The sequence below is a fragment of the Narcine bancroftii genome, unplaced genomic scaffold (assembly GCF_036971445.1).
Source record: "Narcine bancroftii isolate sNarBan1 unplaced genomic scaffold, sNarBan1.hap1 Scaffold_282, whole genome shotgun sequence".
NCBI classification, from domain to species: Eukaryota; Metazoa; Chordata; class Chondrichthyes; order Torpediniformes; family Narcinidae; genus Narcine; species Narcine bancroftii.
In genome coordinates this window covers 132,527-158,172 of record NW_027212017.1, presented here as the reverse complement: position 1 = coordinate 158,172, position 25,646 = coordinate 132,527, and the positions used below count along the sequence as shown (strand labels likewise).

Sequence of the window (25,646 nt, the reverse complement as noted above, 5' to 3'; positions counted from 1 at the left end):
AGTGAGCTACACGTCAGCCCACAATGTCTGCCCTGATCCCGCAATGGTGGGGGTGCGGGAAAGAGGGAGGGAGAGAGGATAAAACAGGATCCCATTTGATGCGGAGCTGGAATTGTGGGCACAAAATTAAAACCAAATTGTATTTCTCTGCCCTGCCCAACCTGGGGATTTCAGGGCAGCACCGCCACAGATTGGGATTGGGAGGGGGAGTGGGTGAGAGAGGAGGGGGGGGAGAAGAGTGAGAGGGGGAGGGTGAAAGGAGGGAGGGAGAGAGCAAACCCGGACACTTCGTGGCTGGAAACTGGAAACAGGCACTTTTCCTTTCCCTTCTGTGTTTTGTTTCTTCCAGCTTATCTAAGACACTACGCTTTAGAATTTTGTTTCCCTCACCTGTCAGGAACATCTCAGCGCTCCCGGGTAACCAACCCCTCTTCCTCCAGCGGTCTACACATTTTCGGAGCATTTTTTGTTTTTCCAATGCCGCATTACTGGTATTTCGCTCCTCTAATTCCTGATTAATTTCCTTAATAACTTGGTCAAAAGTCTTAGCAGGCAACTGTACAGCCATAGCTGCGGGACTGCTTTCTAATGCCTGTTTTAATTTAGGTTCTTGTCCGTTTAGGGGATCTATGTCAACGAAAATTGCTTTTAAAAATGTCTCCTTGCAAGCTGGATGACTAATATCTTTTAAAGGAACAGTCTCTAAGTCTTGTCCTCCAATTGACTTCAGACTGTCCTGTATACTCTGATTGCTCGTTTTCCACTCTCTGTTTTCCCAAAGAGGTCTGAAAGTTAAATTACAACTAGGAAACCAAATTTTTTGGGCTATATTTTTGTCCAGTTTCCCTGTACCAATCTATGAATTTATGTAACTTTATCTCCTTGGTGATGCTGGGAATACCCTCATTTAACTTATCAAAAGTATTTCGAATAAACCGGGTGTCTCTTAGGAGTTTATCAACTTTTTCATCAATATCTCCTACCTGATCCGGACACAGCTGTCGCAGCCTTCTGTCGTCGTTCTTGTTCACCAGGCAGGCGTCCCTGAGTACTTTTTGTTGTCTCAAGGTCTCTAGTGTCTGCTGTGGTATTCCACCACGGCGAATTGGGGAAATAAATTCTTAACTTCTCAAGTGTACAGACATTATCATACCTACCGGACATTTATAAGTCAGTCTCTCAGATACAATTGAGGCCAATAAGCCTGAACCTTTGTTTTCTTTCAAAGCCCAACCTTCACGTGGGAGATTTCTCCTCTTAATAACCAGTTTAGGGCAGAAAACTTAGGTCCTCAATTGTTTATAGACCACCTTCTCACTCTATTGGACTTTGCAACGACACAATAAAGACTTTTAAACTCTAGTAGTTTCTTGCGAAGCACTTAATAAATGTCATTCAAACACCTTAAGGACTTTTATCTTGTCTGTAATCACTTACGTGTTACAATCCTGGCATGCGACCTTCAATTGTGGTCGTCTAATTTGTCCGATCTCCAGTTCTTACTGACAATCATAAAGATTTAAAAAAAAAGAGAATTTTGTTAAAACAGGCTTCTCTGGACCTTTTTATCAGCCGGCTGAGATGATTGTCAGAAAAAAACAGAAACCGTCGTCCAGTGTTCACTCACCCATCACGTCGGGGTCACCAAATTGTTAGGTCTGCTTTGTTCATGAATGAGTGAGACAAACACCAGACTGAGTCGAAATCAGGGTTCTTTGTTCTTTATTACCGGATTGTAACACTTGCGACTAACAATGTTAGTCGGAGAATGCATTCTGCCGTTATCAGCAAAATGGTGATTTTTTATACCCTTGGATACGTGCTTAGAACATCATCATATCATTACTTGTCCAATGACTAAAACTGTTGCTATCCTTTCCCTGCTAGCTTCCTGCCTCTCAATCCATCAATGTCTCTCTTATCTTGTAAGTACAAGGATGCATTCACATCTTGTTACAGCCCTGCACAGGGTAACTCCTTACACATTCCCATCTCATGATGTTTTACCTTACAGTTCCCAGGAATTTCACCAGGTCCAAGTAGGGTCACCGCTCGCCTGCGGTGTGAAAACGGCTACTGTTTCACCTCCGCCTCTCCTCTGCTGCTTCATAGAGCACCCAACTGGACCATTCAGATCATCATCTGTGCCTCCAATTTACACTAATCCCCTTCACCTGCATCACGGTTCGATGAGAAAAACAGGGTGACGTCAAAGAAAGTTATGTGTCCCCCCGATGAACGGGTTCCCCTGTATAGCTGTGGCTGAGGTGAGGAGAACCCTATCCAAGGTGAACTCCCTCAAAGCAACATACCTAGATGGGTACTAAAGGACTGCACATATTAATTGACGGAGGTCTTCATGGACATCTTACTGCAGTCGTCCATGGTTCTTCCAGGGTTCAAGATGGCCACCATCATCCTGGTACCAAGAGGGCGACAATAACATGCCTCAATGTGGGACTGACCACCATTACAAAATGCTTCAAGCATCTTGTGATGGAACATATCTGAGCATGTCTCCCAGGGACATTGGACCCATTTCAATTTGCCTGTCAAAGAAACTGTTCCACAGACGATGCTATAGCCCTGTCCCTTCACTCTGGCCTGACCCACCTGGAGAAGAACACCTCCTGCACCAGGCTGCTGTTCATTGACTTCAGATTGGCTTTTAGTACAGGGCTGGTGGAGAAGCTGTCCTTGCTGGGACTCAACACCCTCTCTGCAACTGGACCCCAAATGGAAAGACAAAGTCTGTTCTGGTCAGTTGAGCATCGTCAGGGCTGTGTGCTCAGCCCGTTCCTGTTCACGCTGTAACGGGATTGATTACCACAGCTCACAAACAAATAAAGAATACACTCACCCGTTTCTTTCAGCCACACCGTGAAGTTGACTTTATTTTGTTATTTACTAGACACCACATCGCACTCTTCAACTCCCCAACCACCACCCAGTTAAACCCCTCTGACCTTTTCACTGCCACAAAGGTGATCTTGATATTCGCTCTCCTCCTTCTGCGTCTGAGATTCATCACCTGTTACATGCCCGTGCATGCGTGCTATTACCCGCGTGCATCGCATCACTTGGGTCATTAGCGGCAGCTGGCACCACTCCCAACACTCGCCTCCATCATCGGATCCAGCTCCGACAGTGTCATTAAGTTTGTAGACTTCACCACAGCAGTTGGTCTTGTCAGCAACAACAAGTCGTGCTATAGAGAAGAGGTGGAAAATTTGTGAAATGGTGCAAGGGTTAACAATCTGAGTCTCAACGTGGACAAGACGAAGGAGATGATTGTGAACTTCGGGAGGATGATACTTCAACAACTCTAGTAGAGAGTGGAGAGGACTGATCCTTGGAGTTCACTTGACTGGTGACCTATCGCGGACACTCAACATCTCCTCACTTGTCAGGAGGGTGCAACAGTGACTGCATTTCCTGAGAAGACTGAAGTGGGCAAGGCCACCAGACACTATTACGTTAACCTCCTACAGGTGCTCTATCAGGAGTGTCATGGCCGGCTGCCTCATGGTTGCTGCAGAGAAATGGATCGGTCAGTCCACAGGACCAGAAAATTGGCAGAGGGGATCACTGGAGTCTCCCCTAGCCCGACTCACCCCACCCCCATGCCCACATCAACTTGATCTGCCAGGATTATTGTCTAAAGAGGGCACCACCAGGCTGAGGAACAGCTTCTTCCCACGGGCAGTGAGACACTGAACTGCTCACGACAACCAACTGAGATGATCTTATTTATGAAACAATATTTACAAATACTTATCCTGCATATGTATTTGTACGTGTGTTCTGTCTGGTTGTACGACTACATTGAGGACCAGAGAATGCTGTTTCTTTGAGTTATTTTTGTGGAATCAAATTTCAATAAACTTGATCTAGACTGGTGAGATGACAACAGTGTCCACTAATAACACGATAATCCCATCTTGCTGCCTTCAGTTGAATGTAAGCATCAAATGCAATGCAAACTGGATGACTTGAGGAAGTTGAGAGATGGAAAAGGAGAGGGGAAGGCAAAGGGGGGGAGAGAGAGGGGGATAGAGCAAGAAGGACAGATGTAAGAGAGAAAAAGGCATACTTTTGCAATTTGCAGGACTTCTCAATGAATTAGGGGTTACGGAGAGAAGGCGGGGATGGGGTACTGAACTTTAAGATCAGCCATGATCTCATTGAATGGTGGAGCATACTCGAAGGGCCTCATGACCTACTCCTGCTCCTATCTTCTATGTTTCTATGAAGATTTTTAAAAAGTTTTGCCTCTTTTCTCATGGAATAATTGATCCGTGGAAAAGTTGACACTACAAATTTTGGTTGGCGTCCTCCGACTGCATGCCCACCCAAGCACCTGATACGGACCATCACCTCAATTGCCTGCCCACCTGAACTCCCGAACCGCACACCTTGCCTCGCCTCACCGGAGGTCCCAAAGTCCAGACCCTGGATCCTCGCCTTGGCCACTCGCCCACTGAAGGTCCTGCCGCCTGAACTGCAGAACCTAACCTGACACTGTGCAGGACAAATAGACACTCTACGTGCTCAATTCATCTACAATCAGCGGACTGCGCCTACAGTGTGAGGCACCTTTGTAGAACACTGCAGAAGCTCACCCTCTTCAGCCAAGATGGAGAGAGAAAGCAAGTACTTGAAAATACCACCACTTATCCTTCATCATGATCAATGGGTTTTAAATTCTGTAATATCCTCCCTGACTCCGACCGCTGTGAGAACATCTTTACTGTGCAACCTTCAATGGTTCTCAAGATCACAAGATATAGGAGCAGAAGTTGGCCCATTGAGTCTGCTCCACCATTCGAATCATGAGGTGATCCATCCTCCCACTCAGCCCCACTCCCCGGGCCTGTAATCCTTGATGCCCTGACTAATCAAATACCTGTCAATCTCTGCCTTAAATGACCCCACTTCCACAACTACCTGTGACAACAGGTTCCACAGACTCATGACCATCTGATGAAAGAAATTGTTCTGCATCTGTTTTAAATTGATGCCCTTTTATCCTGACGTTAGACCCTCTTGTCCTAGAATCCCCTTGCATGGGAGACCTCCTTGCCACGTCTACTTTGTCCCAGGCTTTTCAGCTTTCAAAGCATCTGAGGTTCCCCTTCATCCCTCTGAACTCCAATGAGTACAGTCCAAGAGCCGACAATTATTCCCTCATAGAACCCTCTCTAACGCCAGCATGTCACTTCTCCTAAAAGTGAGGTCTCAGAGTTACATCCCAGCTCTTGTATGCTGTTTATTTAGAAATGAATGCACACACTGCATTCGCCTTCAAGAAGGTGTATCACCCCAATTTTCCCAAGGGGGCCAGGAGAGATGGCGATGAATATTGGTCTTGCTGAGCAGTGCGGCAGACCTTGATTGAATATTAAAAAAAGGCCAGAGAAAGAGACCCTTCTCAGTGCAATATCCTACTGCTTCTGGAGAAGTTGATATAAAATAATGTGACACGATGATATTTTTGATCTTGCACAGGAGGTCTGGCCAAGTGCACGGGACTCTTGTTTTAGCACTGGATTTAGTCAACCTTGAAGAGGAATGCGTGTTACAAGGTGGAGAATATTATTTCAGAATCCACATGGAAGCTTTGCTCAAGGGTAGAGGTGACGTGCGTGGGGAAAACTGGCAGGAATCATGGACATCAGTGTCTCGGAAAGCCAAGATCATGGAGGAGTTACCAAGGGTGAAGAGACTTGAGGTGTTATCATGGAACAATGCACTTGGGTCGAAAAAGGGAAGCAGTTTGCACAAAGTGGCTTAAACAAAGGAGTTACAGGGAACGGTTAAACAGGTTGGGAGGCTATTCCCTGGAGTGTGGAAGAATGAGGGGGAGATTTGATTGAGGTGTACAAAATTACGAGGGGTACAGATAGAGTAAACATTGGTAGGTCTTTTCCACTAAGGGTAGGTGAGATAGACAACAGACTCGCCAAGGCAAATAGCGCCTTTGGAAGACTACACAAAAGAGTCTGGAAAAACAACCAACTGAAAAACCTCACAAAGATAAGCGTATACAGAGCCGTTGTCATACCCACACTCCTGTTCGGCTCCGAATCATGGGTCCTCTACCGGCATCACCTACGGCTCCTAGAACGCTTCCACCAGCGTTGTCTCCGCTCCATCCTCAACATCCATTGGAGCGCTTTCATCCCTAACGTCGAAGTACTCGAGATGGCAGAGGTCGACAGCATCGAGTCCACGCTGCTGAAGATCCAGCTGTGCTGGGTGGGTCACGTCTCCAGAATGGAGGACCATCGCCTTCCCAAGATCGTGTTATATGGCGAGCTCTCCACTGGCCACCGTGACAGAGGTGCACCAAAGAAAAGGTACAAGGACTGCCTAAAGAAATCTCTTGGTGCCTGCCACATTGACCACCGCCAGTGGGCTGATAACGCCTCAAACCGTGCATCTTGGCGCCTCACAGTTTGGCGGGCAGCAACCTCCTTTGAAGAAGACCGCAGAGCCCACCTCACTGACAAAAGGCAAAGGAGGAAAAACCCAACACCCAACCCCAACCAATCAATTTTCCCCTGCAGCCGCTGCAACCGTGTCTGCCTGTCCCGCATCGGACTTGTCAGCCACAAACGAGCCTGCAGCTGACGTGGACTTTTACCCCCTCCATAAATCTTCGTCCGCGAAGCCAAGCCAAAGAAGAAGAAAGAGGTGAGATACAAACCAGAGGATGTGGGTTAAGGGTGAAAGGGGAAAAGTTTAGGGGGAACGTCTTCACAGACAGTGGTGGGAGTCTAGAGCGAGCTGCTCACTGAATTGATGAATGCGGCCTCAGTTTTAACACAAGGAAAAATTTGGACAGGCACGTGGAGAGATAAGGTGCAAGTAGGAAGATTGAGAGTTTGGCACAGACTAGAAAGGCTTAAGGGTCTGTGCGCTGTAATGTCCTATGGAAGGGGAAATGCAGATTAAGGGTGAATCTATCAACTGTTGGCTGTAATACTGAAGATGAGATATAGAAGCCCATGTGATTCAAGGACTACACTATGAGATACAAGATATAATGCATTTGATCTAAAGCAGACACATAGGAATACAATCTATGGTTACAGCAGTGGGGTTGTGCTACATGTGCTCTAATAAATATTATATTTCCCATATGCGCCACCAGGTTCAGGAACAGCTGCTCCCCCTCCATCATCAGACTCCTCAACGACAAACTCAATCAGGGACTCATTTAAAGACTCTTACTTGATTTTCTTTTTGTTCTCTCAGTATAACCCAGTTTGTTTACATTTCTTTATTTGTTTACATGTGTAACATGGTGTACAGTCTTTTAGTGGTAATTCTACCCCATCCCACAGGAAAAACAAATCCCAGGATTGTGTGTGATGCCATCTATGTACTCTATGACAATAAATCTGAAATCGGATATACATTAGATGGTGTATTTGTTTGAAATCTTCAGCCCCTCAAAATTGTTTGTAGGGATCTATGTAAACAAATTAGAGATACAGGACAGTAACGGCGACCCTTTTGGCCCAAGAGCCCAAATCCACCCATGTGACCAATGAACCTACCAACCCCGTACACCCTTGGAATGTGGGAGGACACCGGAGCACCCATGCGGTCATAGGGAGAATGTATATACTCTTCACTCACAGCACCGGATTGGAACCGGGGTGGGGGTCAATGGTATTGTAATGTCGTTGTGCTAACTACGACATGAACTATGCAGATCGTGACCCAAGGTTGGAGAGTATGAACTCGAATTCACTCTGAACTTGGAAGTTGAGTTGCCCGATGCCATGATTTCTGAATAAGAAGTTAAGCTGACGAATTGTATTTCGTGATGGTTGGTCATAGTGATTTACACCAAGAAATGTACAAAGGAAGGTCATTTTGGGTGCGAGATCAAGGACCTGCTTACTAATGATATTTCTTTTTCATCAACAGGAGATTGTTTGCAGTCAAAATGACACGGGTAAGTTCCACTGTTCTATTTAGATTCCACGTAATGCTGAATTTAAAAACAGAAGTTGGGGGAAATGCAAAAGCAGAGTCAACTTTTCAGGCGTAAGTCACTTCGTCGGAACTGAGAAATTTTGGAAAACAAACATATTGCAGCGAAGAGGGGAGAGGTTGAGCGAATTTAATAAAAGGAAAAACACAACGCAAGAGAAACTCAGCAGGTCAAACCGTGCCCTTTTATACAAAGGTGCATAACCCCCCTTCCCCATTTCGGGCTTGAGCCCTTCAGCAAGGGGTGAGCAAAATGTCAGCAGGTGCTGGAGCAAAATGGGGGAGGGGGAGGATGTTTGTGATGACGTGGTGGTATTGGCTGCTCTAAGCTTAGGTTGGTGACCACATGAATTAAATGAGAAGTTGTAAACCTGTGAATGAGAGAGAATAAATTGTTGGGAGTGCAGGAAAATAAGGAAATGGAAAATCAGATGAGTCTCATCTGGGACACGGCTTAAACCCAAATGATCAAATGACCTCCTTCATTGTAAAATAAGATAACGAAGGGGAACTGAATGATGCAAGCTGATGTGGTGGTAATAATGTTTCCTCATTAGTTCTCTGGGCCAGTAGGGAACCTTTTTTCATCTGGGCTTCTTTCTTTGGATTGCTGGATGATTGTTGGTAGATGCCATCTTGCTTACAGGGAAGGCAGTGGTTGGTAGATGAGCACATGCACAGGGAATATATAAAACTGCCAAAAGGATTACACTTAAGTTTCTTACTTAATTAAGGTATGATAGAGGTGGGGCCAGTAACATGAAATAAGAATAGAGAATTAGTTAGCTGGAAGGCAGCTTATGGTTTGGTGGCCTTCAGTGCAAGAGATTTTTGAGTATGTAATACTCAAAATACCAGAATACCTGGACTATAATTTTTACACCAAAGCATTATTGCAGTTTTGGTCTGACGTTCGAGTCCAGTTCATTGTCATCTGATTGCACAAGTACAACTCGACGAAGCAGCGTTCTCTGGTCCTCGGTGCAAATCGCGCAGACGCACAACCAGGCATAACATAACTGCAGGAAAACAATGCATGTGTATTCATATGTGTAACTAAGTGTTGTTTTGTGAATATGAGGGTCTCAAGATGGTTGGTGCGAGCAGTTCCTTTTGGTCGTTCAGCGTTCTCACAGATGGAATGCCACCAAAGATTTGACGTGGGTCTGTTGGGTGAGGTGAGGTTGGGTGAAGGAGGGCTTGGAACAGTGAGAATGGATCTAAGTGAAAGGCAAAACATTCTGGTAGGATGCATCATTGATGCTTCTCCTGCCTGGAAACAGTACAGAAACTGGGTACGGTCCCAAGATGTAGGGAGAGCCATTTTACATCAAGGTGTGGAGAAAGTTCTGCAGTAAAGGATAATGGACCTTTGGATTTCACTGTCATGGAAAGGGATATAGAACAGGTCAATGAATATGTTTGTATATTCTCACCGGAGGATGAGGGCGGACCCGATCGGAGGATGAGGGCGGACCCGATCGGAGGATGAGGGCGGACCCGATCGGAGGATGAGGGCGGACCCGATCGGAGGATGAGGGCGGACCCGATCGGAGGATGAGGGCGGACCTGATCGGAGGATGAGGGCGGACCCGATCGGAGGATGAGGGCGGACCCGATCGGAGGATGAGGGCGGACCCGATCGGAGGATGAGGGCGGACCCGATCGGAGGATGAGGGCGGACCCGATCGGAGGATGAGGGCGGACCCGATCGGAGGATGAGGGCGGACCCGATCGGAGGATGAGGGCGGACCCGATCGGAGGATGAGGGCGGACCCGATCGGAGGATGAGGGCGGACCCGATCGGAGGATGAGGGCGGACCCGATCGGAGGATGAGGGCGGACCCGATCGGAGGTGTACAAGACAGCAAGTATTGATCATTTGGATGGCCAGAGGCTATTTCCCAGGGGCTGAAATGGCTAACACTAGGGGACATAGTTTTAAGGTGCTTGGGAGTAAGTACAGGGGGTGGGGGGGGGTGGAGAGTGGAGAAATTCAGGAGGTAGATTCTTCACACAGCAAGTGGTGGGAGTATAGAAAAATTTTAGACATACAGCACGGTAACAGGCCATTTTGGCCCATGAGTCTGTGCTGCTGCCCAATTAACCTACACCCCGGTTCGTTTTGGAGAAAACTGGAGGCCCCGGAGAAAACCCACACAGTCAGGGGGAGAGTGTACAAACTCCTTATAGACAATGCAGGATTCAAGCCCCAGCCCCGATGGCTGGCAATGTAAAGGCAGGGCGCTAACCACTATGTTGACTGTGCTGCCACAGTCTGGGTTGTTCGCCCATCAAGATGGCACATTTCTCAGTTTCTAGTCAATGCAATAAGTATGTTATATCCTTGCAAACAAAACCATGCAAATGAAGATCAGTTTGGCAGTAACCTCTTGGGTACCAAAGACAAACTAATGACATACAACTTGCATTTATGTTGAATTTTAAACTTGTGGAATTCCTGCACACTGAACTACGTGGACTGGGTATTGACAGGCCAAGACGTCTCTAAGCGTGTCTGTGACGCCTCTAAGCGTGTCTACAGGGAACGCTGCCGTTGGAGAGCAGCAGCGATCATCAAGAATCCACACCACCCAGCACCCGCTCTGTTCTCGCTGCTGCCATCAGGAAAGAGGTATTGGTGCCGCAAGACTCGCACCCCCAGGTTCAGGAACAGCTGCCCCCTCCATCATCGGACTCCTCAACGACAAACTCAATCAGGGACTCATTTAAGGACTTGTACAGTAAAAATACAATACTGAAGAAAACAAACCATGCATTTGAAATAGCAAAAATACCTTCATCAAGGTAAGGAATGTAGATCTACATCAGAGAGACTGGGAGATTGCTTTGCTGAGCACCTCCGCATCAGTGACGGGGACCTCCCAGTGGCCAGCCATTTTGATTTTGTATCCCACTCCCACATCTGTCCATGGCCTTGTACCATCCCGCCAAGACCACCCATAAACTGGAGGAACAACACCCATTTATCCATCTGGGTTCTCTCCAGCAGGATGGCATGAATATCGACCTCCACTTTCTTGTAACCTATCCTCCCTTCCCTTCCCCCTGTCTTCTTTCCTCTGATCTTCCCTCTCCATTCACAGAGCCATCCGCCTTCCCCCCACACTTTTTACTGGTGTGCCCTCCCTCCCTCATCCACCTATTGCCTCCTTGCCTGTGGGTTCGTGATCCTGCCTCTCTTGTTCCCCCCCACCCCCATCATTTTGTCGACATTTTCCCACACCTTGATGAAGGGCTCAAGTCTAAAATGTCGGTGATATATCTTTATCTTTGCTACATAAAGGACATGGTTTGACCTGCTGAATTTCTCCAGCAGATTTAGGAGTAACGGTACATCGTTCCCTGAAGGTAGAAACTCACGTGAATAGAGTGGTGAAGAAGGCTTTTAGTATGCTGGCCTTTATCAATCATTGCATGGAATATAGGAGTTGGGAGGTGATGTTGAGACTGTATAAGACGTTGGTGCGGCCTAATTTGGAGTTCTGTGTGCAGTTCTGGTCGCCTAATTATAGGAAGGATATAAACAGAGTGGAGAGAGTGCAGAGAAGGTTTACCAGAATGTTACCTGGGTTTAAGCATCTAGAGTATAGGGAGAGATTGGACAGATTAGGTCTTTATTCTTTGGAGCGTAGAAGGTTGAGAGGGGATTTGATAGAAGTATTTAAGATTATGAAAGGGATAGACAGAGTGGATGTGGATAGACTATTTCCGTTAAGAGGAGGAAAGATTAAAACAAGAGGACATGAGTTAAGAATTAAGGGGCAGAGGTTTAGAGGTAACATGAGGGGGAACTTCTTTACTCAGAGAGTGGTAGCCGTGTGGAATGATCTTCCGGGAGAAATAGTGGTGGCGGAGTCAATTGTATTATTTAAGAAAAGGTTGGACAGGTATATGGATGAGAAGAAGATGGAGGGTTATGGGCATTGTGCAGGGAGGTGGGACTAAAAAGGGGTGTTTGGTTTGGTGCGGACTAGAAGGGCCTAATGGCCTGTTTCCATGCTGTAATTGTTATGTTATATTGTGTGTTTACTTCAACCACAGTGTGTGTAGATTTCCGATTCACTTCTTATTTTTGCACTTTACTGATTTTTCTCTCTCTTGCACACAGTTTGTTTACATTTTTTTTATTTGTTCACTTGTGTACATTGTTTTTCCCATCAAGAAGAGGTCATTCTGCCACACCTTCAGGAAAAAGTATCTCAGGGCTATATGTGATGTCATGTATGTGCTCTGTGCAATGTGCATCGAAAGAACCAAAGACTTGTTGATCCAAACCAAGGCTTTTATTAACTAAAAGACTGGAGCATATCACAAGTAGGTCGACCAGTTCAGAATGACCTGGTCTGGCTAGAGCAATCCTTTAAGACCTGCCAGTAGGTGTGGCTACACTCTCAGCCAATCACAGTCATCCTACACTACCATCTGTACATATACACATTGGTGATAGAATCTGTACTATCACACTCTGACAATAAATCTGAAATCTAATAGGTGCAGGATGCAAGTCTCTGATATTCACACCTTTGCCCTACCATGAATCAGATGGAATTTTAGCATCTGATCAAGATGGCGATGCTGCTGGGAAGGTGGCTGGGCCTGGTAATTCAAAGCACAACCTGTTCAACCCTTGAACTTTGGTAAAATGCCTCATGGTTATCCACTGCTACCTGTGGAAGAAGGCAGGTAGGAACGTCAGGCTCCCACCCAACAGAAGCAGCAAACAAATCTATCCTCACGCATTCCACAAATTTCTGAAATGCTTGTCCGTAAACCCTGTCCATAAGCCTGTGAGAGCTTTGCATCATCCTGTGCTTGGCTCAGAATTTTGTCCATCCCAGAATGGCTCACACAATATTTCAGGCAGACAAGTAGCCCCTTTAGGGCCGTTATCTTTTTTTTAAAATTTTTTATTTTTCACACCATAAATCACATTAGCCATGATATACACTATTTCTTTTTCACAAATATACAGTGACTTTTTCTTCCCCCCCCTCCTCCCAAGCCACCCCCCCACCCCCCCCTCTCATCCATTTTAGGTATACAATCTAGGTTGCATTAAGCCAGTCAGACAATGTTGTCATTCAACAAAAATACCCCAGAAATTCTACTGAGTCCATTCTTTTCTTTCCTTCTCCTTCCATCAACTTAGATAATGTTTGTCCCCGGTAGGTTTTCGCTATTGTATTTAATGTAAGGCTCCTATACTTGTTCGAATATTTCAATATTATTTCTTAACCTATATGTTATTTTTTCTAATGGAATACATTTATTCATTTAAATTTAGTAGTTTCTTCCTTTTAATTTGGTTATGTATTCCATTAATATTTAAAGTCATATAGTTCAGCGTAGCCCTTTTATATTTTGTTTATCTTCTCTTTCTGTTTTTCCATCATTACCTTTCCTCCTTTTCCATTTCTGTTTTCTTATTTTCAACTCTTTATAAGACAACATTCCTACAACATCCAACATTTTCCTTATTCTCCTATTTCTATCTTATTTATCCCCAATCTCCCCTTCACCTCCTGAGTTGTCCTTTATCCCTTGTCGGACAACCACATCTCCCCTCTCCATTTGGATTTGCGAATCCACTCGCAAGCGTCAACTGATTTTGCAGTGACCGCTATTTCCCCCCACCCCGCCCCCCCAGAAAAGATTTCACTTTTCATATGTCACAAAGGTCACTCTTTTAATTCCCTCCTTATTCTCTCTATTCCATTACCTTCCCTTATTAATTCTTGTCTATACTATCTATATTTTCCTCTAAGTACAGATACATTCATGTATGCTCATTGTCTCTATTCACTCTTATACCTCTTTACCCGCATACATATCAATCGTGATCATTTTTACTCTCATTACCCGTCTTCATCCCTCAGTCTATTTTTGTCTTTACCCACATACATATCAATCGTGATCATTTTAACTCTCATTACCCGTCTTCATCCCTTAGTCTATTTTTGTAATTGTTCTGCAAATTTTCGTGCTTCTTCTGGATCCGAGAATAGTCTGTTTTGTTGTCCTGGAATAAATATTTTCAATACCGCTGGATTCTTCAGTATAAATTTATACCCTTTCTTCCGTAAAATCGCCTTTGCTGTATTGAACTCTTTTCTCTTCTTTAGGAGTTCAAAACTTATATCTGGGTAAATGAAGATTTTTTGCCCTTTATACTCCAGTGGTTTGTTGCCCTCTCTTACTTTTTCCATTGTCTTCTCCAGTACCTTTTCTCTTGTAGTATATCTTAGGAATTTTACTACAATAGATCTTGGTTTTTGTTGTGGTTGTGGTTTAGAGGCCAATGCTCTATGTGCCCTTTCTATTTCCATTTCTTGCTGTAGTTCTGGACATCCTAGGGTCTTAGGGATCCACTCTTTTATAAACTCCCTCATATTCTTGCCTTCTTCATCTTCCCTAAGGCCCACTATCTTTATGTTATTTCTTCTGTTATGGTTTTTCATTGTATCTATTTTTTGAGCTAGTAGTTCTTGTGTCTCTTTAGTTTTTTTATTAGATTCCTCCAATTTCTTTTTTAAGTCTTCTACCTCCATTTCTGCTGCTACTGCCCGCTCTTCCATCTTGTCCATTTTCTTTCCCATTTCTGTTAAGGTCATATCTATTTTATTTATTTTCTCTTCTGTGTTGTTTATTCTTCTTCTTAAATCATTAAATTCCTGTGTTTGCCATTCTTTAAATGACTCCATGTATCCTTTAATAAGAGAAAGTATATCCTTTATCTTGCCTTTCCCTTCTTCTATTTCACTGTACTCTTCCTCTTCTTCTTCCTCTGGGTTGGCCATCTGTTGTTTCTTTGGTGCCCTTTCCTCCTCTTCTTTCTTGTTTCCATTGTCTTCTGTGGTCTCTTCTTGCTGCAGGTGTTCTGCAGCTGTCGTTGCCGGCTATGGAGATCGACTCCCCAGCTGGTCCCCCCTCCCGTCGGTGTGTTTTTTTTCATTCGCATCGCGCATGCGTGATTCTTCGCGCATTTGCGGTTGCGCACTTTTACTCGGCTCTGCGAGCCATTTTTGTAGTCCATTATTTACCGACCTGAGGGAGCAGGTTTCTCTCTCCGCAGTGGGCCTCTTCGGACAGGTAAGGCCTTCACCTTTTTCCTCCTTTGTCTTCTCTTCCTCTCTTCTTACCGTTGCTTTCGATTTTTCTTTTTTTGTCGCCATCTTCTTTCCACCTTTATACTCACTTTTCTGTAACTTTTATTTCTGTGCCTTTGTGTTTTCCTTTGTTTTTCCCGACTTTTCTGGAGAGGGCTGGAGTTCACCGTCCGGCCACTACCCCATCACGTGACTCCTCCCCAGGACCGTTATCTTTATGGCAATGATTGGGTAAGATCTGGGATGGTCTTGCAGGCTTCCTCTGGTTTACAAATTCCCACCTTCTGGATGTATTGCTGTTATGAGCCCAGAGGACCCCTAAACCCAGCAGCAGTTGATATTCATCAAGACCAATGGTGACTTAAAAAAAAGGTGCTTTTAATTATCTTTAAACGTGAAAACAGAATCACACTTTAACTTATCTATTTTTAACTTAACCCCCTTCTAATTCTAAGTGCATGTGAATATAATGTGTTTATGTTCAGAAAAGTTCTTTGATTCACAGTCCAATCTCACTTCTCATTCTTCCAAGTTCACTGGTTGCAGGCAATTCTTATACCATGAACAGAATTTAACATGTATAAAGTTCACCAGGCTTTGGTGCTTGAAAGGTAAATGGTTACCGCTCAGGTAGGATCTTGTCAGTTTTCAGAGAGAGATGTGTTGTTCCAGGACATCCACAACTGAGGAACCACCATCAGCCACTCCAGTGTCTTGCTGAAGAAACTTGCCCCTTAGGGTTCTCCAGATGATAATCTCTTTCTTTCAGGTCACCACAGAGTTCCTATTTGTTTCACTTATTCTAAGTGAAACATTAGACAGCCAGTCCTCTCCACAACGTCTGTGACTAGGCCATCTTCCAAGCTGGGGCTTCTTGCCAGCTTGTCCTGTTCAAGTTCCCAACTGCTCTTGCTGGCTGAAACACTGCCAAGTGATCTCTGTAGCCGCTTTTTCAGGTGGCCAGAATACCCCACCGTAAAGCCGCCTAAAATACCCAAATGCGGCTGTTGGGAGGCCACCTGAAAGTGGAGAACCCTGACCTGAGGAGTATTTCCCCAACCCTCCTTGGGTAGGTGTATTCTCCATTTTTGAGCGCTCCCCCTAGGCACCTGAAAGTGGGCGGGACTACGGCCACAGTCGACAGGAGCTGGCATTTGCTCCGCGGCACCTCTCCCCACTGCGGACCTTTCAGGTGCCAGATCAGCGTCTTCAGCGCTGCCACCTGAATGTTGCTTTGTGCACACCCGCAGCCAGCTCTGGAGCCGTGTTCTCCCAGCTATTCCACCTGAAAGCGGCTTCTGTCTCTCTCTCTCTCTCTCTCTCTCTCTCTCTCTCTCTCACACAGAGACTGAGAGAAAGCATGTTTGGCTCTCTCTGCTTACTAAACCACATGACCCTCTTACATGTCCTCTCAGACAGCAGCGGCTCCAGCCAGCGCTTTCATCTGTTGCCTTGATAACCAACAATCCATTGGTGAAGTCACTTGCATTCTTCAAAGTTCTTGCGAAAAGGTGTGAGAAGCCACTATGTCTCCAGTATTTCAAATAAGATGTTTTAAAGCATTTGCATGTGACCTACTCTAACAAACCTTTCCCAGTTTAGCTCTCAAAAACATTTCTATATACTCTGTCACACTGGACAAAGGAGAAAGTGATTGAATACTCCCTTTGGCAAGCAGGAAGAACAAAATGAAAAAAATGCTCCAGGGTGGGGGAGGGGAACAGGCATATTCAAATTGTTGACTCAAAGATAATGGGCAGATACTCACGCAAATAAGAGGTAATAGCAATGTCATAACATTTGATGTGCGATCAAATGACCTTTGTTCCTTTCCTTGCTGCTGAGAGCTTCCCAGATTACTGCTGTGGTTTTCCGCCAGGCTGCGGGCAACACTCAGTGGGGTGACCCGCATGGGGGGCTGGTGACTGGCTCAAGGGGAACCCGGTGTCGGAGCCAGGATTCGAGAAGGTGCCGAGGGCAAGGAGGGGCTCCCGAAGGGCCTCAGGCACTGGAGGCTTTCTCCAATTGCATGGGAGGGTTTGGGCCTGGAAATCAGGCTGGGGCCTGCGAGGGAGCGCTGGAGGCGAATCCATAGGCTCTCTTTTGCCTCTGACTGTAATGACAACTCTTTGCCTGCCTTACAGCAAGCAGAAGGCAATTTCTCAAGGAATTTAGAACAAGTCATCAGTAACATAGAAGGCTATTCAGCCCATCAAGTGAATGCTTTCTCTCGGAAGAGCAATTCCATTATATTTCCCATAGACCTGTAATTTGCAGGCCCTTTGATCCTTTCACCACTTTCCTACTCTGAGGAGAAACTAACAATCATATTCCAGTACATTGCAAGGTTCATGGTTCCTGTTATTGTCATATAATAATAGATAAAAATTCACAATTTGTCTGCCACAAGGCAAGCAAAGAGCCACCATGAGCTTTACTCGGCACCTCTAATAATTCAAAGTAAGCCAACCGAAAGAGAATCCCTTCAGAATTCACCTCTAGCGCTTCTCCTTCTCAACTGGGGTTGCTCTCCCTGCTTCTGGTACCTTGCGCTGGTTGGCTGCTCCCCTGGAAACTCCAGGCCTCTTGGTACCCTCCCCAGCACAGGCATTACCATCTTGGACACAGACCTCTGTGATGGCAGGATTTTAAAATAAAACACCATCTGCTCCTTTACCAGGGCCTACATGGAAGCCATCAGTAAATTAGTACCAGGCGGTAGGACCCTGTGGAATAACATGCTGTTTGTCTCTCTCTCCCGCCCTCCACCCCCGCTCCCTGGGGTCCGCACCAGCGCTGCTGTTATTCTGGGATGGGTAAAGAAACCAATATGCCCAGTGGAATCTACCTAGTTACAGAGCACAGGTGCACAGCAGCACCTGATATCAGGAATGAACTTGGAGCTGGGGTAGCAGCCCTAACTCTAAGGCCAATGTACTGCCAGAATATAGGTATACCCCGCTTTACGAATAATTGCTTTATGAAAATTAGCTTTTACGAAGAAACCTGCATTGCTCTCCGAAAGAAATTTGGGTTTTTGCTTTTACAAAAGTAGCTTTCAATAATAGTGAATGGGTCTTCTCTCTGAGCCATTTCAGTTTGCAAAAGGTTTCATAGGAACTCTCTATGTTTGTAAAGTGGGATACAAAAATGTATTTACATTCACCCAAAACACCATTCACTCTATACAGAATTAAGCTTCTGTACTGTGACTGTGGCTGGCTTGAAAGGAAATAAAGGGAAAATAATTTTAGTAGCTCTTTCTGGACATCCAAACTTCTTCACTGCCAATATTAACGAGATTATTGTCACGAGGGAAGTGAAACAAGAAAGTCTGCAGACCTTGTGATTGTGGTAATAACACAGAAATGCTGGAGGATCTCAGCCGGTCTTGCAGTGTCCACAGGAGGTAAAGATACATGATGGACGTTTTGGGCTTGAGCCCTTCTTCAAAGGGGGTAAAAAATAACAGGAAGGCGTCTGGATAAAGACTGGAGGGAGGGGGAGGAGTCCAGACCAACAGGAAAATAGTGTTAATAAGACAGGTGAAAATTGATTTTGGCTCTGTGAAAGGAGGGGGGAGGGGAGAGAGACAGGCAGCTGGGGGAAAGGGGGAGTAAAACAGGGAAAAAGGGAGAGAGCGAGAGATAGCTAGGGGAAAGGGGAGAGAGAGAGCGAGAGATAGAGGAAAGGGGAGAGAGATGGAAAAGGAGGGAAAGAGAGACAGCTAGGGGAAGGGGGGGAGAGAGAGAGTGAGAGATAGCTCGGGGAAGGGGGAGAGAGACAACTAGGGGAAAGGAGGGAGAGAGAGAGCGAGCTGGGGAAAGGTGACAGTGGGAAGGGGGTGGGTGGTTTAACAGAAACAGGAGAAGTCAATGTTAATGCCAATCGGTTGGAGAGTGAGATGGAAGATGAGGCGCTCTCCCTCCAATTTATGGGTGGTTATTGTTACGCACCTTGTACGAATTGAATTGGATTGAAATTCTTACTTGCTGCAGCCTAACAGGAACTTAGAAAGAAAAACTATGATAGTAAATTAATTAAATTAGATTTTAAATGACAATAATTACATAGTCAATCTTCACAAAAATCCTTGTGCAAAAAAAGTGACCTGCAATAGTGCAGGGAGTCCTTTTGTGATGTGTGAGCTGTCTATGACTGGTGAACCAAGCTGTTGGAAAGACACCCCATGAAGTCCTTTGTAGTGGATTCACAGTTGTAGTGGAAACGCAGCATCCAGTCTGTCTATAGGTACCTCCTCAAACAGCACCTTTAAAATGCACATCTTTTCTTTCAGAAAAGAAATTCAGGGATAAACGTTGGCATAGGAACCCAGAAAGAAACTGTTCTCTGCACTTCTTTGAATGTAAAACCACTGAAGCTTCTGAAACCACTTGAGACACACAGGCCATTTCAGCCCACGAGCTTGTGTTGCCCAGTTTACACCCAATTAACCTGCAAACCTCAGTACATTTTGAATGGTGGGAGGAAACCCATACAGAGTCGGGGAGAATGTACAAAGTCCTTAGCGCAGGATTTGCAATCAAGTCCTGATCGCTGGCGCTGTAATGGCGTTGTGCAAACTGTGCTGCCCCACTCGAGAGAGTGTTTAAAACCTGGAAGCTCTGGATTTCCTTATTATTGGGCAGAAGGGAGAATCACTTGAGTTAAAGTTTGTGTCACAATATACCTTCCACAAACTGTTCAACGGGTCAACTCATCGGTATAAAGCAGAACAATTATAAAGCATAGAGTTAATTTAAAAAAAAAATAGGCATACAGCCTGGTTACAGGCCATTTTGGCCCATGAGTCTGTGCCACCCAAGGTACACCCCGTTAACCTACACCCCAGTTTGTTTTGAAGGGTGGGAGGAAACTGGAGCCCATGGGGAAAACCTTCGTAGACACAGGGGAGAACGTACAAATTCCTTACAGCGTGGGATCCTGATTGCTGGCGCTGTAAAGGTGTTGCACTAACCGCTACACCAACCGTGCCGCCCTAAATTAGTACAGGAGTAGCATGAGAACACAATTGTGGGGTTCTCTCAGGAGCCTGATGGCTGCTTGGGAGAAACTGACTTCAAGCCTGCTGATGGCAGTTTCCCATTCTTGAATCTTCTCCAGGATGTGAGGGGGAAGAAGAGAATGTGTCCAGTATGTGATGGGTCCTTCAGTACGTTGCTGCCTTTCCCATATGCAGTGGATGATGTAGATCAGTGATTTTCAAATTGCCCCCCCAAAACTCACATTCCATCATAAGTAATCCCTATGGCATCGGTGCTCTGTGATTAGTAAGGGATTGCTTAAGGTGGGATGTGAGTGGAAAGGGAAGTTTGAGAATCACTCCTCTAGACCCAGTTGTTACTGAAATACTTTGCTTGAGAAAAATTATCATTGTCCCATTTCCTTTGGAGCTGTGAAACCCTGCACATAACGAGTCAATGAGGAACAATTAAAACAACGGTTTTCAAACCTTTTCTTTCCACTCACATCCCACCTTAAGCAATCCCTTACTAATCACAGAGCACCTATGGCATAGGGAATACTTAAGGTGGAATGTGTGTTTTGTCGGGGGTGGGGGGGGAGATTGAAAACCACTGCTGTGGATGGAGTCCATGGAGGGGAGTGAAGTTTGAATGATGTTCTGAGATCACAACTTCTTCCAATCTTGAGCAGACCGGCTCCAGTACCATGCTGCACTGCATTCAATGATGCATCTCCACAAGTTGCTGAGGGATGCGGGGAAGATGCTGAACTTACTTTGTCCTTTTTAAAAATGTTTAAAATAATTTTATTTAATATAAAACCACTTAACAAAGATATATTTCAAACTTAATCCAAAATTATGTGGTATTTTAAATATGTAAAAAAGGAAAAATGAAATAAAAACTCACCTCTAAATCCCCTCCCAACACTCACAAACAAAAAAAAGGGACAAGAAAACCATAACAGGAGCTCTTCACTTTCCCATACTTTTCAAGTTATGCATTCATCGAGACCGATAGGAGAAAGAGAATATTTGAGATTCATTTAAATTTTAATACCAACAGTTTGTAAATATGGGCTCCATAGTTCATAAAATGTATGATATTTATCTCTTAAATTGTAAGTAATTTTCTCAAGTGGAATCCAACTCCGAACCTCTGCACAACATCTGTCTGTTCCCCAATCAGCATCTGAGTTTTAGCAATACATTTTCTAGCAATTTGAACAAATTTTACTTGATACATATTCAATTTTAATTTAGGTTTAATCCCTCTAACATCTCCCAGTAAAAATAACATTGGATCCTGTGGGAATCTTACTCCAGTTATTCGTTCTAATAAAATTACCCAAGTCAAGTTTAATTGTGGAACACGGTCAAATCAGATGCAAAAAAGCACCAACTTCTTGTCCACATCTAAAACATGAATCTGAATAAATATTCATATTATGTAACTTTTGTGGTGTTAAATAGAACTGATGAATAAAATTAAATTGAACTCACCAAGTTACTTAGTGAAAGTGGAGGTGCTTGGGCACTTCCTTGACTATTGTGTCAGTGTGATTGGTCCAGGACAGGTCATTGGAGGAGTTCACTTCCAAGGAATCTGAAGCTATCTATTTCCTCTTCAGTGTCGTTAATGTCCCTTCGCCTTATTGATATTGAGAGAGAGAAAGAGAGGGGCTGTTATCTTGGCACCACACCACTAAACTCTCCCTCTCCATCCTGTATTCCATCTCATCATTCGCTGTTGGTCTCCCCCAGGGAGTCTTTAAAAATAAAACATGAAAAACAGGGACACAAAAATAGAGACAAAGGACAGCTCTATTAGTGGAACGGTTAGCACAACGGTGTTACAGCACCAGTGATCGGGACGGGGGTTCAAATCCCGTGCTGTCTGTAAGGAGTTGGTATGTTCTCTCTGTCTGTGTGGGTTTTCCCCAGGGGCTCTGGTTTCCTCCCACCCATCAAAACATACTGGGGGTTGTAGGATAATTGGGTGGCATGAGCTCATGGGCAAGATGCAAGATGAAATGAGTTAGTGTCCATGATACATTGTTCATTCTGATGGCAGAAGGGAAGAAGCTGTCCTTGTGTTGCTCATTTTCAGGTTCCTGTACTACTTTCCTTATGGTAGCAGAGAGAAGTGGAAGTGGGGGGGCGAGGGGTCCTTGAAGATAAGAGGCTGCTTTTTTAAGACTCCGCCTCTTATTGATGTCCTTGACGAAATGAGGACTGGAACGCTTGATTGCGCTGGTCGTGTTGTCAACTTTGGAGTTACTTTCCTGTCCTGAGTGTTGGCACTTCTGCATCAGACAGTGAGGCAGCTAGCCTGAGATGTTTTTCGACATTCGCTGTGATTAAAGTTGGCTACTTTTTAAAAATTAAAAAGAATCCGGGGCGATGGGGGGGGGGGGTGGGGGAGTGGCTGTGAAGAGAGAAAAAGTATTTTAGCCAGACTGGGATTGAGTTGCACGGAGTGCAGGTTAAAACCAAGCTTCTTAGAAGTGCTGTTCAAATAAACGTCAACTTCAATCTAGTTTTCAGTTTTTTATATCAGATTCCGTCAGATTTTTCTGTGCAATGGCGAGGTCACAGATAATGCACACGCAGCACTAATTGAATAACACAAAATTGAGCTGGATTTACAGCCCAAGAGCACATAGGATGGAGGCATTTCCCACCGATTAACCCTCCCTTTGGCCTTTCTCTTGACAGATCCATCTCCAGTCACTGGACTGACTGCAGTTTATAGGACGACAAGTTTAATAAGAATTGAGTGGACAGCTCCAAATGATTCGAGAGCCTTCGAGTATACCTACAGTATTCTTGTCACTGGGCTCACCAGCAATCTCACAAGGACCAACTCCACAAGTCCAAACACGACAGCATTCAACGTGACGGGACTGGATCCCGGGGATCGATACAAGCTGTCGGTGGAGTCGGTCACTCCTGAGAACAAAACCAGCTCCCCCAGGGAAGTGACAAGCACCACGAGTGAGTAACTGCTCCGATGTGTCAGTCAATCGCTAGTTCAGTTCTTGAACTGGCCGATAAATTTCTGTCTGAAGGATTGGCTTCACCAGACAGTAGTTTGATTATTCAAAATAAAAATAAGATTTCACCCTCTATTTTCAGCATGAATGATAAACATAAATGTCTCATGTTTCAAGATTAGACTCCCATGTGCAATTGTTCCTTATCCGGGGGGCAGATTAGATGGGAACTCTCTGATTCCATTGGGTCACACAAGGGTGACGGTTCCTCACAATGAATATTGGGAAGGGTGGGGTGATGTTTTAGAAAGCCATCTGTCTATCTCAGCCGATGCAGAATCTGGCATTTCATTTCCTGTAACTGCCGTTTCCGGGTGAACGGTCTGGGATTGTGCTGCACAGAGTAAAAAATTAAAACCAGGCTTTTCAGAAATTAACTTTGGGTAAAGATTATTCTGCAGTTGGAACAAAAATTGCAATTCTTTTGCACAACTGGCAAAAAAAAATCTGAATCAATGGAACAGTTGGTGAGTTTGATCACAGAATATCCATCTTCTTATTGGAGATACCATGATATAGTAAAGTTTCCACTCTCAGTTGGAATGCCCAACAGAACACCGTCCTGTTTTAATGATTTACATCAGATTGAGTCCGTTGGTCTGTGTGAAGGTGGGGTCACACACAAAACCAAGATTCTGCACACAATTTGATCTGACTCACAGCCCAAGTGTACACAGAATGAACATGTCTCCCACTAATTAACCCTCCCTAGGCCTTTATATTGACAGATCCATATCTGGTCACTTAGTCCACTAATATTGTTAAAAGTCTCCATGGTTACTGGGAACCTCCAACCAAACAGCGTTCTCTCAGTGCATGTAAGGGTTTACATGAGATGGAGTCAGTTGGTCCTTGAAAGGCAAAGTCGGTGATAATCCACACACAGCACACAATTTCAGATGGACTCATGGCCTGAGAATGTCTCCCACTAATTAATCCTCCCTTTGGCCTTTCTCTTGACAGATCCATCTCCGGTCACTGGACTGACTGCAGTTTACAGGACGATAAATTTAATAGAAGTTGAGTGGACGGCTCCAAATGATTCGAGAACCTTCGAGTATACCTACAGAATTCATGTCACCTGGCTCACCAACAATGCCACTTGGACCAACTCCACAAGTCCAAACACGACAGCATTCAACGTGACGGGACTGGATCCCGGGGATCGATACAAGCTGTCGGTGGAGTCGGTCACTCCTGAGAACACAACCAGCTCCCCTAAGGAGGTGACAAGCACCACGAGTGAGTAACTCCTGGCGAGTCCGTAACTGCTCCGATGCATCAGTCAACCATAAGTACAGTTCCTGAACTGGCTGTTACTGATAAAAACTTGTCTATATTAAATGTCTTCGCCAGACAGTGGTTTGATTTTTAAAAAAATTGACTTCACCTTCTGTTTCCTACATGAATTAACACATCATGATTCAGTTACGGAGTTCAGAGGACCCCAAAGACAGGCAGCAATAGATATGCACCATAACACAAAGGGGTCCTTAAACAAAAGTAGATTTTAATTATATTTGAACAAGAAAATAGAAATAAACTTTAACTTATAACTTAACCTACTTAATCCCCCTCTCTAACACTAAGCGTAGGTGTGTAATGTGTATTTAAGATTAGAAAAGTTCTTTGGATCACAGTCCAATCTCATTGGTTGCAGCAAATTCTTGTACTGTGCACAGACGTTAGCATTAACAAAGTTCACCAGTCTTTGGTGCTTAACAGACAAATGATTACCACTCAGGAGGGTTCTTGCTGGGTTTCAGAGAGAGATTCCTCTTCCAAGACACCCGCAACGGATTCCTTCTCAATCAGTCTTGCTGACGAAACTTGCCCCCTTCAGGGTTCTCCAGATGATCATCCTTCTTTCAGGTCACCTTTCAGACAGTCAGCCTTCTCCTTTGACCAGATAGTCTTCCAAAAGTTTGCCAGCCTGATCCTTCTGGAACTTATTTCTGTCTCCTCTCTCTCTGTTTTCACACCCTCCCTCTCTGAGAGCCAAAACTGTTCTGTCCCTGCCTGCAAAAGATAACATGCTCTCCCAGGCAAGCTGTATGCTGATACTTTGTTGCTCTTTTGCAAAAAAGCACTCTGCAAAAGTCCTGTTTTGAAATGTGTGTGTGCCAGCTGCTCTAGCAATTCCTCCCAAACCACCTCTAAATACTCTGTCACAGTTCGTATTTCAAGGCCAGATTCCCATGTGCAATGGTTTCAATCAGAGATTACCTGAGAAAATCGTTAAAGTGAAGGTTAAATCACCAACCATTTTGCACTCTGGAAGCTTTGTGTGTGATTCCAATGGCAATTTAGTGAACAACCAAGATAATTGATGAGGCAACGGAATCAGAGGGAAATTAGATGGGAACTCCAATTCTATTGGGCCACATGGGGATGACAGATCCTCTCAATGAGGATGTAAAGCCACCCGTCTATGACAGCTAAAGCAGAATCTGGTGTTACATTTTCTAT

At 44.8% G+C, this 25,646-nt stretch overlaps 1 protein-coding gene and 1 long non-coding RNA gene across 2 annotated transcripts in view; one reads left to right on the top strand and one right to left on the bottom strand.

The window, feature by feature from the left end:
• The window catches only part of LOC138750839 (receptor-type tyrosine-protein phosphatase H-like), a 132,441-nt gene that overhangs the window by 17,514 nt on the left and 89,281 nt on the right, over positions 1–25,646 (top strand). Inside the window, exons 2-4 of the mRNA XM_069912976.1 lie at positions 7,942–7,969; positions 22,840–23,118; positions 24,141–24,419. Coding sequence (XP_069769077.1) covers positions 7,942–7,969; positions 22,840–23,118; positions 24,141–24,419 — 586 coding nt within the window. The remainder of the gene's footprint in view (positions 1–7,941; positions 7,970–22,839; positions 23,119–24,140; positions 24,420–25,646) is intronic.
• LOC138750841 (uncharacterized) lies at positions 1,901–25,134 on the bottom strand. The gene is made up of 3 exons (XR_011349541.1): positions 24,915–25,134; positions 21,625–21,772; positions 1,901–3,208 (listed from the first exon to the last, which is right to left on the bottom strand). It is a non-coding gene; the product is annotated as an uncharacterized lncRNA (long non-coding RNA).